This window comes from Pongo pygmaeus, chromosome 1 (assembly GCF_028885625.2).
Source record: "Pongo pygmaeus isolate AG05252 chromosome 1, NHGRI_mPonPyg2-v2.0_pri, whole genome shotgun sequence".
In the NCBI taxonomy this organism is placed as follows: domain Eukaryota; kingdom Metazoa; phylum Chordata; class Mammalia; order Primates; family Hominidae; genus Pongo; species Pongo pygmaeus.
In genome coordinates, this window is record NC_072373.2 from 48274445 (window position 1) to 48287391 (window position 12947).

General features: G+C 52.9%; 1 protein-coding gene across 1 annotated transcript in view; it reads right to left on the reverse strand.

The window, feature by feature from the left end:
- The window catches only part of IGFN1 (immunoglobulin like and fibronectin type III domain containing 1), a 35322-nt gene that overhangs the window by 3637 nt on the left and 18738 nt on the right, over positions 1-12947 (reverse strand). Inside the window, 10 exon segments of the mRNA XM_063647240.1 lie at positions 824-1019; positions 2876-2964; positions 3951-4253; positions 6943-7071; positions 8115-8288; positions 8793-9092; positions 9722-10021; positions 10396-10537; positions 11251-11375; positions 11932-12945. Of these exon segments, the coding sequence (XP_063503310.1) occupies positions 824-1019; positions 2876-2964; positions 3951-4253; positions 6943-7071; positions 8115-8288; positions 8793-9092; positions 9722-10021; positions 10396-10537; positions 11251-11375; positions 11932-12945 (2772 nt within the window).

A 12947-nucleotide genomic window follows, 5' to 3' on the forward strand; every position in this document is an offset into this window, starting at 1 on the left:
CCAGAGTAAGCTTGGCCAGAGGTCCACAGTTATCTCTAGAGGGTAGAAAATCTCCCCAAAAGAGTAATTTTAATTCACTTCAGTTGGTTTGTTTGTTTGTTTTTTGAGACGGAGTCTGGCTCTGTCGCCCAGGCTGGAGTGCAGTGGCACGATCTCGGCTCACTGCAAGCTCCAACTCCTGGGTTCACACCATTCTCCTGCCTCAGCCTCCCACGTAGCTGGGACTACAGGCAGCCGCCACCACACCTGGCTGGTTTTTTGTGTTTTTCGTAGAGACGGGGTTTCACTGAATTCACTTCAGTTTTTAAGTAAAATGACACAAGACAAGGCATGCATTTTTGGACAGAGGCAGGGCTCTCATGAGGCTGCATTACAGAGCCCCCACTGTTAGTCTATTTGATCATTTCTGGATATCCAGAAGCTCCTCCAGGGCAGGGGCTGTGTGGAGACACAGCTGGGGAGGAGCGCCTCTATCCTGTGCAATGGCTGCAGACAATTTTGTCCCCTGGGTCTTTGGAGTGATGTAACAGTGGTGACTGCCTCTGCTCACTGACTCAAAGGGAAGGATAACTGAGGTTGGAGAGGAGACATGACATGACTGTCTCTAGGCTCCTGAGGCAGAAGGACAATGGAAGTCCCCAGGGGATCTTCCGGGGTCCTTTCTACTTTCTATCGTCAAGCATGGAGGAAAGGTGGAGAATGGTCACCTTGCATACCCTACCCTGGTAGAGTGGCTGAGACCTATGATCAGACCAGTAGACACCTCTTTGCCTTGGTGAGTGGTGGAGCCAGCGTCCAGAGCCCAGAGCCACGCCTGCCTCACCTGCCACCCTGATACGGAAGCTGTGGGCAACCTCCTTCCCCTGCAGGGTCCTCAGCACCACAGTGTAGAGACCACTGTCCGAAAGTCCAGCCACAGGGATCAGAAGCTGGGTGAGGCCATCCTTAGTGACGGTCACACTTCTTTTGGGCAAGAGCAAGCCATCCTTCAGCCAGGTCACCTCAGGCATGGGCATGGCCTGAGAAAGGAGAGGAAGGAAAAATTGAGAAGGGGCAGCCGGCAGTTTCATGGAGGTGATGGCATTTAAGCTAGGCCAAAGGTGGAAGCGGTGAGAAGAGTCTTCTACAAGGAGAAAGTCAACAAGAAAACAGAACGTCGACAAGAAAGCACAGGTGGGAAAGAGGGGTGGTGATAAAGTGTGAGGTTGGCAGGCAGGTATGGTAGGGGGGCAGTAGAGCACGAAAGGAATTTGGATGAAGAGATTCGGCAAAAATGCAAAGTGCCCTCCACGTCACACCTCTACAGACATCTGGACGTTATCCTGTAAGCCAGGAGCCACTGTTGCCAGATTCTGAGCAGGAAAGCGTAATGAGTTCTGGATTCACATGGCAGGGGGTGGGATGGGAATGAGAAGGGATGTGTGGGGAGGGGAGTGTTAACCACCCTGGCAGCCAAGGCCACATAGGAGATAATTTGGCAATAGTCTAGGAGGAAGATTGCAGTGTCCTGGCCTTGAACTGTGGTGACCCTGAGCAGGGTGGGAAGGCCAGCCCAGCTGCTTGGTGACCTTGCCGCCAACTGCCTACGAGGCCCTCAGTACAGGGCACAGTGGGCACCAGAGTCAAATGAAGACGCTGGTAGTCACTAACTGACCTCACAAGATTGTTCTGAGAATTTAAGGCGTTAATAATAAATACACAGAAAGCAGAGAGAACAAGGCCTAGGACATGGTAACTACTCAAAGTGCGTTAAATATTTTTGTCATCATTATCTTTGTCATTATTGTGGTTAAGAACAAGTCATTTAGAGTAAGATAGACTGGTTTGAATCTGGCTCTGTGTGCTATGAGCTTCCTACACAGATGATGATGATTTTAAACAATAATAATATTAAAACATATAGGGTGCTGCCATATGCCAGGCCCTACATATGCCAGGCCCTACATATACACTTTCAATATATTAATTCCTTGAACCCTCAGACCTTTGAGATAGGTTACTATTATTATCTCCTTTTGACAGATGAGGAGGGTGAAACACAGAGACGTTAAGATATTTGTCCTGGCTGGGCACAGTGGCTCACACTTGTAATCCCAGCACTTTGGGAAGCCAAGGTGGGCAGATCACCTGAGGTCAGGAGTTCGAGACCAGCCTGGCCAACATGGTGAAACCCCATCTCTGCTAAAAATACAAAAATTAGCCGGGTGTGATGGTGGGCGCCTGTAATCCCAGCTACTTGGCAGGGTAAAGCAGGAGAATCGCTTGAACCGGGGAGGTGGAGGTTGCAGTAAGCCGAGATCGCGCCACTGCACTCCAGCCTGGGTGACAGAGTGAGACTCCATCTCAAAATAAATAAATAAATAAATAATATTTGTCCAAAGTCAAACGGCTGTGAGTGATGATATCAAAATTTGAACCCAGGCAGTTTGTACTTTTAGCCACCACCCTACTGTTGTAAAGTCAGGTGGTGTTGGTGTTGGTTAAGGACCACCCTGAGTCAAATACAGGTCATGTGCTTGCACAAAAATACATTGTGAAGTCAAAGGGGATCATCTGCACGACCGGCTCCCTGAATTCCCAGACTAGGAGAGGTGGAGAACCGAAGAGCCTTAGTTTGGAGGTGCAGTAGCTGAAGCTACCACTAGAGGGATTTGCAGGCCTGGAGCAGAATGGCCACCCAGTAGCCAAGTGAGGGCGGTACCTTCAAGGAGGACCTGAATCCTTCCTTCCTCATGTCTCTCATCTGATTTCCACAAGCCCAGGGCGCTGACTAGGGGCCAAAAAGGAACAGGGAAGAAAAGAGAGCCACAGGGCTGAGTCTGGACCCCTTGGCCTCTCTGGGCTTCCCTCCCCACACCTCTGTAGGTACACTCACTTCAAAGGAGATGGGCACACGAACCGTGTCCCCGACCTTGACTGTCAGCAAGTCCTTGGTGCTGGAGTCCATGAGGAACTTGGGACAGACTGAAACACACAAGAGGACTGGTTACCTCCCTCCTCCCTCACAGTTGGACCCCAGCCCCAGGTCCCCAGCAAGGCAGGGCTGGAGGGGAAGACTGGGCCAGTCGGATTGATGCTGAGATCCCAACACACTGGGGCCTCTAAACGACTGGAGTGCAGCTGGGAGCAGAATCTTCAGGGGAGACCCCAGGGGCTGGTGGGGAGATGCTAACAGGGGAAGGACAGGAGCTGAGAAAGGGATCCCCCAGGGAGAGGGGTGGACTAGGCTGGAACAGAGGAAGATGCTGATATGTGGCAGAGCGCTTATGTTTTACGGATGAGATAAACACCAATCTAAGACAGGAAGTGACTTGCCTGAGGTCACACCTTGTTCGGGAGAGAGCCAGGACAAGATTCTGGGACTCTGGACTCCGTGTGTTGTGTCTCCCTACTGCCACAGTGATGACTAGGGTCAGCTGGGGTGGCCCAGTGTCAGCTTGGGTCAAAGGCAGATCAGGTGCTTGTGGTGGTTAAAGCCCAAAGGGAAAGACAATCCTCTTTTCAATAATAACGGGGAGCTGGGCATGTCCCATTCTGAACATGAACCATGGGAGCTGAGCTGCACTTAGGCCTTCGAAGGCCATGCCCGGGAAGCAGCCACTCTCTCTCCTACAGAACATCAACTTTGGATTCTTCAGGTTTAAATCCTGGCTCTACCACATACCATTAGTGACAACTTGGGCAAAGTACCTTGAACCTCAGTTTCCTTCTCTGTAACTTCTGAATAAAAACATTAATATTATAGTATAGTTATGAGTCGTAATGAAAAAACATTTCTAAGAAGGGACTGCCTAGCCCAGTGCCTAGCACCTAGTAGGTGCTCAATAAATGTTACTTCCTGAAACTGAGGGTGGGGATCCTGGCTTAGCAAGTGCATGGCAGCTACTCAGGGGCCCCCTCTCAGGAGGGGCCTGCAGGGCTCAGGGGTGGGGGAAGGAGGCAGCACTCACCGATAACAGGCATGGCTTGCACTAATGTGTCCAGGGCAGTGGGCTGGCTCTGGCCTCCTTCGTTAACTGCTGTCACCTGCACGAAGTAGCCCTCTCCAGGCCGAAGCCCCTTGGCTGTGTAGGTGGTGACTGGCATGGTGCCCGCATGGCACGGGAGCCACTGGAGACTGTCTGAGCTGCACAGCTCCACCACATACCCCTGGGCTTCATCCCCATCCTGGGTGTCTGGCCCAGCCCAGCTCAGAGTGATGCTGGTGTTCGATGTGTCTGTGACTTGGAGATTCCTCACCGGCCCAGGAGGTCCTGCCAGGCAGCATGGGAGAGTCAGGAATGGCATCTCCTGAGGGAGGCCACTCAGTGTGGATATTGATTAGCCTTCCTTGTGGGAGACTGGGAATTGTTTTCACTTAGCAATTCTGCCTTTAGATTCTTCCTGAAGCACCTACCTTGTTCCAAATTCTTACTGTAACCAGCACTTTGTCTCCGTTATGCACACAGATCCCAGGCCACCTCCACCAAGAAGCCTCCCTCAACTCATTCCCCTCATTCATTCACCAACCTGCCAAACGCCTTCTCCTAACTATCCTTCTGTAATTCCTGAAAACTGATATTTTAGTTGATGACCTCTTGGGTTCCATTATCCCGTAAGACTAGACTTCTATGTGTTTTTATTTTGGACTTTAAGCTCTTAGAGTCAAGACTCTGCCTTTTGGGTACTCAATGCAGGCTTCTTGTTCTCCGCTTGTTACATGAGAACAGTAATAATAGCCCCACCTACCCACAGAGGCTTTAGAACAAGCAAAAAGCACAATGAGTGTGAAAGGGCTCTGGCCCTCAAGCCTGGCTGCACGTTGGAATCACCTGGTGAGCTTAAAAATACTGGCACCTAGATGCCACCCCAGAGATTCTGATTTAATTAGTCTGGGGTGCAGTCTAGGCATCAACATTTTTAAGAGGTTTCCAGGTGTTTCTACATATGCAATGAAGTTTGAAAACCACTGGGCTAGGGCAGTACTTCTCAAACTTTAGTTAGTATAGAAGTTACCTGGGGATTTTGGTAAAAAATGTAGACCCTGATTCAGTAGGTCTGGGGTGAGGGCTGAGATTCAGCATTTCTCATAAGTTCTAATAAGATGATGTTGCTGGGCCATGGGCCTTGCTTAGCAGCAAGTGCTGTGGCTACTGTTAGACACTGCTTATCCTATCTGTGTCTTATCCTATCTATTGTCTCTACTTCCCACCACTGATAACAGAGATTAACAGGCTGTGGGCCCATGGCTCATGCCTGTAATCCCAGCACTTTAGGAGGCCGAGGCAGGAGGATAGCTTGAAAGCAGGAGTTCAAGACCAGCCTGGGCAATATAGTGAGACCCTGTCTCTACAAAAAGATAAATTAGCAGGGCGTGGTGGCACATGCTTATAGTTCCAGCTGCTTAGGAAGCTGAGGCAGGAGGATTGCTTGAGGCCAGGAGTTCAAGGCTGCAGTGAGCCAAGATTGCATCACTGCACTCCAGCCTGGGTAAAAGAGTGAGACCCTGTCAGAGAGAGGGAGAGAGAGAAAGAAAGAAGAAAAGAAAGAAAGAAGAGAGGGAGGGAGAAAGGGGAGAGAGAGAAAGAAAGAAGGGAGAGAGGGAGGAAGGGGGAGAGAAAGAAAGAAAAAGAAAAGAAAAGAAAAAGAACGGAAAGAGAAAGAAGAGAGAGATGGAGGGAGTAAGGGAGAGAGAGAGAAAGAAAGAAAGAAAGAGAAAGCAAAGAACAGAGAAGAAAAGAAAAGAAAGAGAAAAGATAGAACAGGCTTGGTCCATTTGCAAGGAGTAAGTTGCATGGACCGGCTTTCCTCCCCCATCCCTCCATTCCACGTCCTGCCCTTCCTAGGACTAAAACTCAGATACCACTTGAACAATGAAACGTACAGAATGTTCTGGTCTTGTTGGGTTCATTCAAACAGGCTGAACACCTGCAGTGGGCTGGGCCCTGTGGGGCACAGAGATGCTTTCCAGGTGTTGACCACCTGGCCCATCCGTCAAGTGCCAGAAATGTGCTGCTCCCCAGAGGACTTGGCGTAGGCAAACTGATTAGGGGATGAGAAATACAGAGCAGCATTTTCTAAGCTGTCCGCCTTGGAGTGACGCTTTTAATAGGTATTTTGTGAAAAAGCTAGATTTGGATCAAGGTTAGACAGGTTTTTTTCCCCTGCAGGACTTAGAAACATCATAAGCTCACATCATACACATCTTTGATCACAGACATTTTTTGCTGTTCCTGTTGTTCTCAGAATGTCTGTTGGCATCTCTCAATACACTCCATGTTCCCGAGACACAGGTCTCAGATAGGAAATGCTATCTCAGACTGTAAGTTTCTAAAGGGCACAATGCTGGCCATTTAGTAGGTGATGGGCAAATATTCATTGGATAGAGAATTGATGCTGAGCTTCCCCTGTTACCTGCCCTCCACCCTGCCTGATGGGCACACTAGGGTGAGTGGATGCTTATGAGACTGGGGCAGGTGGGCCAGCTTGGGGGCTGGCCTGCCTAGAGGCCAAAGAGTGAGTGAAGTGATCTTGAAAAAGACTCTGCTTTTTTTTTCTTCTTTCTTTTCTTTTTTTTTTTTTTTTTTTGTGACAGGGTCTCTGTCATGCAGGCTGGAGTGCAGTGGTGCAATCATAGTTCACTGCAGCCTCAAACTTCTGGGCTCAAGCAATCCTCCTGCCTCTGCCTCCCAAAGTGCTAGGATTACAAGTATGAACCATTACTTGGCAGGGAAGGAATCTTCTAATCCCACTGCCTGGCTTCTGGGCCTGTTTGATCTCATGTAGGGCCCCTAAGATGTGGCTCACCCAAGAGGCCTTTTGATTTTTATATCCCAGCCCTCCTGACCATCTCCTTCAGGACTGCCCCGACCTGTGACCTTTGACCTCCCGTCAAGTCCCACCCAGCTTCAGGGCTATCCCGTGCTCACCTCCACCCCCATCCTGGGTTAGTGCCCTACTTACTCATGGGGTCCCAAGCAAAGACGGCATCCGATGGGGGTCCAGGCTCTCCGGGGCCTGAGGGAGCCACAGCTGTGACCCGGAACTCATACTGACAGCCCTGCCGCACGTCCGCCACCGTCCACCTCCTCTCTGTGAACAGCCCGCCCATGTGAGTCCCACCCTGATGGGGCTGGACATGGGGAGATAGCTTGGGTGCCTCCAAGTTCTGAAGGAGACCAAGCCTGGGGTCCTAACACATCCCTCCCTACATCCCTCCACCCGCTGTGACTCAGTTCCCTCCAAGGTGGAAAGAGCACTGCTCAGGGCGTCAGGAGCCTCTGATCCCTGTCTGGTTCCACCACTAACTTGCTGGATGTTCTTGGGTAAGTACCTTAATCTCCCTGGTTGTCTCTGCCTTACAGAGTTGCTGTCATATTTAAATAAAGCAGAATCACTAAATAGTGAAATTGGGAGAATGTTCATCTCTCTCTTTCTAGAGATAAGGAAACTGAAGCCCTAACAGGCCTCAGCTTCTAAGTAGCAGAACCATGACCTGAATCCAGGTCTCCTGGCAAGCTCTTCTGAGCCCGTTCTTTCCTCCTCAAACCTGGACTTCCGCAGCACACATGCAGAGCAAGGAAATGCTAAGGGTTATCACAAGACCCTTCAGCATCTGCCCAGCCCTTTGGCTTTTCCAAGTTCTTTCTGATCTCAGAATGTAGTTTGTTTCTTCAGAAACTACTTAGTGGAGCAGGGGATCCTTCTCTCCACTTTATGGATGTGGAAATTCAGATCTAGAAAGGAAGTGAACCATCCAAGGTCAAGGCCAGAAGTAGAGGGGCCAGGGCTAACAGCTTCATCTCTGGCTGTCAGCCGGGATTTCTGAATCAGGGCTTCTTCACCTCAGCACAATTGAAATTTTTTTGCCAGATTCTTCTTTGGGATTTTTGAGAGGAGGAGGTGGGTTCTGTCCTGTATACTATAGGATGTTTAGCAGCATCCCTGACCTCTTTGCACTAGATGCCAGTAACATTTACCCTCCACCCCATTGTGACCATGAAAGATATCTCCAGACATTGCCAAACCACCCTAGATGAGAACGACTGTATTAAACCAATCTGAACCGAAAAGTCCCTGGGATCCTGGAGCCAGGAGGGGTCTAAGGAAGCTCTGGAAGCCAGGACAATGCTCACCAGGCACCGGCTGGTCATTCACTGCTGTCCAGGTGTTGCTCCCCTTCTTACGCCTCTCGATCAGGTAGCCCAGGATGTGGGTGCTGCCAGGGCCCCGAGGTGCTGTCCATGTCAGTGTGATGCCCTGGCTGGAGGCCGACAGGATGGCTGGCGTGGAAGGGGCCTTGGGAAGAGCTGGGGGCAAGAAAGATTCCAGTCAGCCAGAGGCCTGGGAAAGGTGCCGGCTCATGGGGAGCCCCTGGGGGTAGGGGGCACAGGCATCTGGGACAGGCCACACTCCGCCCTGTCCTGGTGAGTGTCGGTGCTGAGCCAGCCTGCCCTAGGTCAGTGTTCTGGCTATTCAAGGGAAGGAATGAAAGGACAGAGAAGGCCCTGTAGCCTCGGAGCCTAGAACCAGCCCTGAGACCCCTCAGCCTCCAGTTCTCTGACAGGATGTTGGAGGCGGATGCTCCTCTCTCCCTGGGGCCTGCAACAGTGGGCTTTGCTGGCCCATACCCTCACTCCCAGTGCCAGATCCCAAATGCAGCTGAGGGAGGGAGTCTCCAGAGTGCTACAGAAGGGCCTCCGAGGCCCCGGGCACAGGCTGGTGTTACTCAGCCTCTGGGACAGCCTGCCCTCCTCGGCACAGTGGGGAGCCCAGCAGTGTCCCCCATCCTCAGCCCCAGCCTTTTCTCTCACCCTCAGGAGCCACCAATGTCTCCTCGGACTCCAGGGCCTCGCCAGCCCCCTCTGAGGTCACAGCCCGCATTCGGAAGGCATACTTCCTGCCTGGTTCCACATGGGCATCCGTGAAGGTGGTGCTGTCAGCGGGGGCCTCGCCCACTTTCAGCCAAGTGCTCCTGCCAGCCTGCCGTCTCTCCACTACGTAGCGCTCTACAGTCCGGCCCCCATCGTCCCTTGGGGGCCGCCAGCGGAGGCAGACGCCAGCCCTATGGCAATCCTGAACCTCCATGGGGCCTTGTGGGGGATCAGGCTTGTCTGGGGACCCACAGAGAGGAGCGGGAAGAGGAGGGGTCAGAGGAGCTAGAGGGGAGCAGCGCTGACCCCCCCCCGACTACCCCCCACCCCGACTCTACCCCCACCCCCATCCACTCATCAGCAGATAAGCCTGCAATGGGGCAGACTGTCCAGAGAGCCTTGGGCATTACCCAGAGGGCCACACATTCTTGAGATGTCTCCACCCCCAACAAACACGTGCACCCAGGGATGTGCCATGGAATGCGCCAGCCCCTCCCAGCCCCTCCCAGCCCCACCGTCCAGTGGCTTGTATGGGCACCTGCTCGGCCCAGAGCAGTCCTACCTTGCTGGTGCCACTCAGGGCTGGGGACCACCATCCTACCCAGCAACTTCCTGAGGGCCCAGTGTATTGGGGTCAGAGAAGCATAACAGGCTCCTCCACCCCCAGCAGGAGCCCAGCACTGTGTTGATCTCAACTGCTTCTTCCTAAGCAGTCTGAGCAGAGTTAGGGGTAGGTCTGGATCTTAAACAGCATGCAAATGAGGATCAGAGCCAGCAGAGATCATACCCCAGGCCTGCCCTTGACAGTAGGGAGGGCCCAGAACCCTGGGGACTCTCAGGCCTTGGATGGGGGAAGACGGCGCTGGTACCTATGACTTGCAGAGTGAGCTCGGCCTGCACGGAGCCTCCCTCGCTCCTCAGCGTCACGCTGTACTGGCCACAGTCCTTTCTGTCTGCACTAGGGAGGCACAGCCGCATGTAGCCATCCCCTAGGTCCACCTGGGCCTCCCTGTCACCGCTGCCCACCAGCTCAGCCCCGTCCTTCCTCCAGGCAGCCTGAATGGGGAGGTGGCTCTGGAAGGGGATCTTCACTGTCACCGGCTTCCCAGCCTTGACCACCAGCGGCTCTCTCAGCTTCTCTGTCACATCTGGAGCAATGGTAGGGGAATCTAGAAATAAAACAAGAGAGTCAAGGAAGACCAGGGCACTGGGCATCTGGGGAATGCAGAAAGGAGGACCCAGAGAAGGATGTTTGGGGGAAGAGTAAGGAATCCCCTGCCCCACTACATGAGGACAAACAAGGGGAAGGGGCTTCATTTGCAGCAGGAGAGACCAGGCTTAGACCTCACCAAGGACTTCTTGACAAAGAAAGAGCTAAGATGCTGGAATAGGCAGGGTATGAGTCGGCTTTTTAAATCATCTTCTCTGGAGATGAGATTAGATACTGGCTGCAGACTAGTCACAAATTCAGGTGTTTTAAAGCAAGGCATATCACCTGGTACAAAGAGACTGTGGGACAGGGCAGGGCAGGGCTGGGCCTTACCCTGGACAGTCAGGGTGGCCTCGCTCTGCTGGTCACCAGCTACAAAGGTGTACCTCCCAGCTTGGGTCCCTTGCACATGCGTGATGAAGAGGCTGTGCACGAGACCATCTTGCTTAAAGATGACTCCATCTTGGGCAGTGAGCTGGAGACAGGGCCACAGCAGGAGAAGGTCACCCCACTCCCATCCCAGCTCATCCAGGCCAGCTAACCAGAGCCCTTTACTGATACTGGGATCCTGATAACAGCTGTGTGAATGGAATGCTTATTGTGTGCCAATGCTCTCTGTGCTTAGCACCTTATTTAATTGTCATAACAACCTTATGAAGTAAGTACTATTATTTGTCCCACTTTATAGATGAGGAAGCCAGACTGTTTGCCAGCTTGCTTGAAGTCTTATAACTGGTAGTGGCAGAGCTGGGATCTGAAGCCAGACCTAGCTGATACTGAGCCCCATGTCCTGAGTCACTGTGATGTCTCTCTTGGGGTGACAGCTTTAATGGAGGACGGGGGGTTATGCAGGGAGACGAGAGCCCCCTTCTGGTTGGGATGAGAAGTTGGCATTTCTACAAGGCCTTGAAGGATGGGTAAGATTCAGCAGGTATGGGTATAGAAGAGGCGTTTTGGATGGTGGAAGAACAAGGGGTATGCTGAGGGGCGTAGGATACACATCATTTAAAAATCCAATTTTATTTTAAACACACCAAGTTATTGGCTATTTAAACTTCTCCTGAAGTGGATACATTAGCAAAATGAAGAATGAAAAATCTTTCTTTCAAAGCCTCTACCCTCTTCCCCTTCTCTGCTTTACCTCTGTCCCTCCCGCTGGTAAAGAGAAGGTGTGAGGGGAGGCAGTACCTTGACGCCATCCTTAAACCAGGTGCCGGGTCCCAGATCACTGGTGAGGGTACAGGAGAGTGTGGCAGCCTCCCCCTGCTGCACCTCCGTGTCAGCAAGGCCCTGGAAGAAGTGGCCCATGGGGCCTGGAGAGACACAGAGGGAGTCCCCAGGACCAAGCCCCCCAGGCCATGGCCTGCGCTGTGCCCCGCAAGGCCACCATGGTCCTGCCAACTGGGCTCTGCTGGTGTCAGCAGGGCTGGTTCCCAGCACCTATGCTGCCTTGGCTCCAATGCCCTGGTCTTCCCAGACAGGAGCCCAAGCATTGCTGCTTTTCTCAGCAGGACCTAGGCTGATCCAGGAGACCTGGGGTGTCAGGTATATGAAGGGCCCCCCCCACCACAGGTGAGAAGTCTGGTAACCCACAGAGAGTTGGGTCAACAACTCTGATACTGTGGACATAAGGTTTCAAGAGCAGATACCTAGGAGACCTCTGAGCCTCTCACAGGCTGGACCCCATCTGCGTAAAGAGGAAGAGGTTGCTTCCTAAATTTGCAAAAGGTTCCTGAGAATGGGGAGCACTGGCAGGGACAAACTCCTGGGGCTGGAGGCAAAACTGGGACAGACCCAAGCATCCCAGTGGCCAGGGAGCTCCCCACTGTCTCTAGCCCATGGAAGCCAGCTCAGCGGAGAAGCACCTACCTCGGGTGTCCTTGGAGAAACTGCCAGTGCCAGGCTTGTATCTGGATGTGGAACTCCGGGTAGCATCTCTCCTCTCTCCATAGATGTCCAACCTGCCGTCTTTGCCACCTCTCCTGCTACCAAGGTGACCAGGGGTCTCCCGGCTCTGATCTTCATTCAGCATCTCCTCCAGGCACCCCCAGCTCTCCCCCATAGGCTGCCACCCCATGCTTCCAGCCTCATCTGCTCCCCTTCTCTTTCCTCCTCCAACCTCAGCCCCTGACTGTGCCTGAGACCTGCTCCTGAGTGAGCCAGGCCTCCTGCCTGACCTCCTAGCCTCTTCCACTCCCTGCCCTTCATCCTCCTTTAGGGCCCCAGGACCCTGGACCTCACCATTCTCAGCCTCCAGGGACCCCTGCTCCCCGAGGGACCTCTTTCCTCCTCTCTGTCCCTTGCCTAGCTGAGAGCTCAGGTCCTGGGTCCCTCCTGACCTATCTCTAGAGGTTTTTCTGCCAAAGCGACCATCTAAGCCATTCCAGGCTCCCTGAGGTCCCGACTCCCCAGGTTTTGGGGTGAGGGCATTCGCCCACTCAGTAGAATTCCCCTTGCCCAGGATACCTGAGTCCTCTGCACCAACAGAACTACCCCTTCCAGGACTTGAACCTTTGCTATCCGGGGACCATGGGCTTCGGCATCCACCAGCCACCTCTTGGCCTGGTGCACCCTCCCTGCCCTTAAAGCTCCCTGGCCCTTCATGGGTCCCACCAAAAGCAGCATCTTTCTCCTGCAGAGAACTGGAAGCTCTGGAGCCTGTGGGCTGCTTCCCAGCACCTATGCTGCCTCGGCTAAACCCCTGGTTTTCCCAATCAGGAGCCCAAGCATTGCTCATCCCTTGTCCATCAGCAGGCCCTGATGTTGACTTGCCCCTTCCCCCAGGCATAGAGCTGCTGTCCAGATCCTGGCCTGTCCCCGCTGAACTCCCTGAGCCTATCCTTCTGCCTCCCAAAAGTGAGTCCCCGCCTCCCTGAGATGCCAGC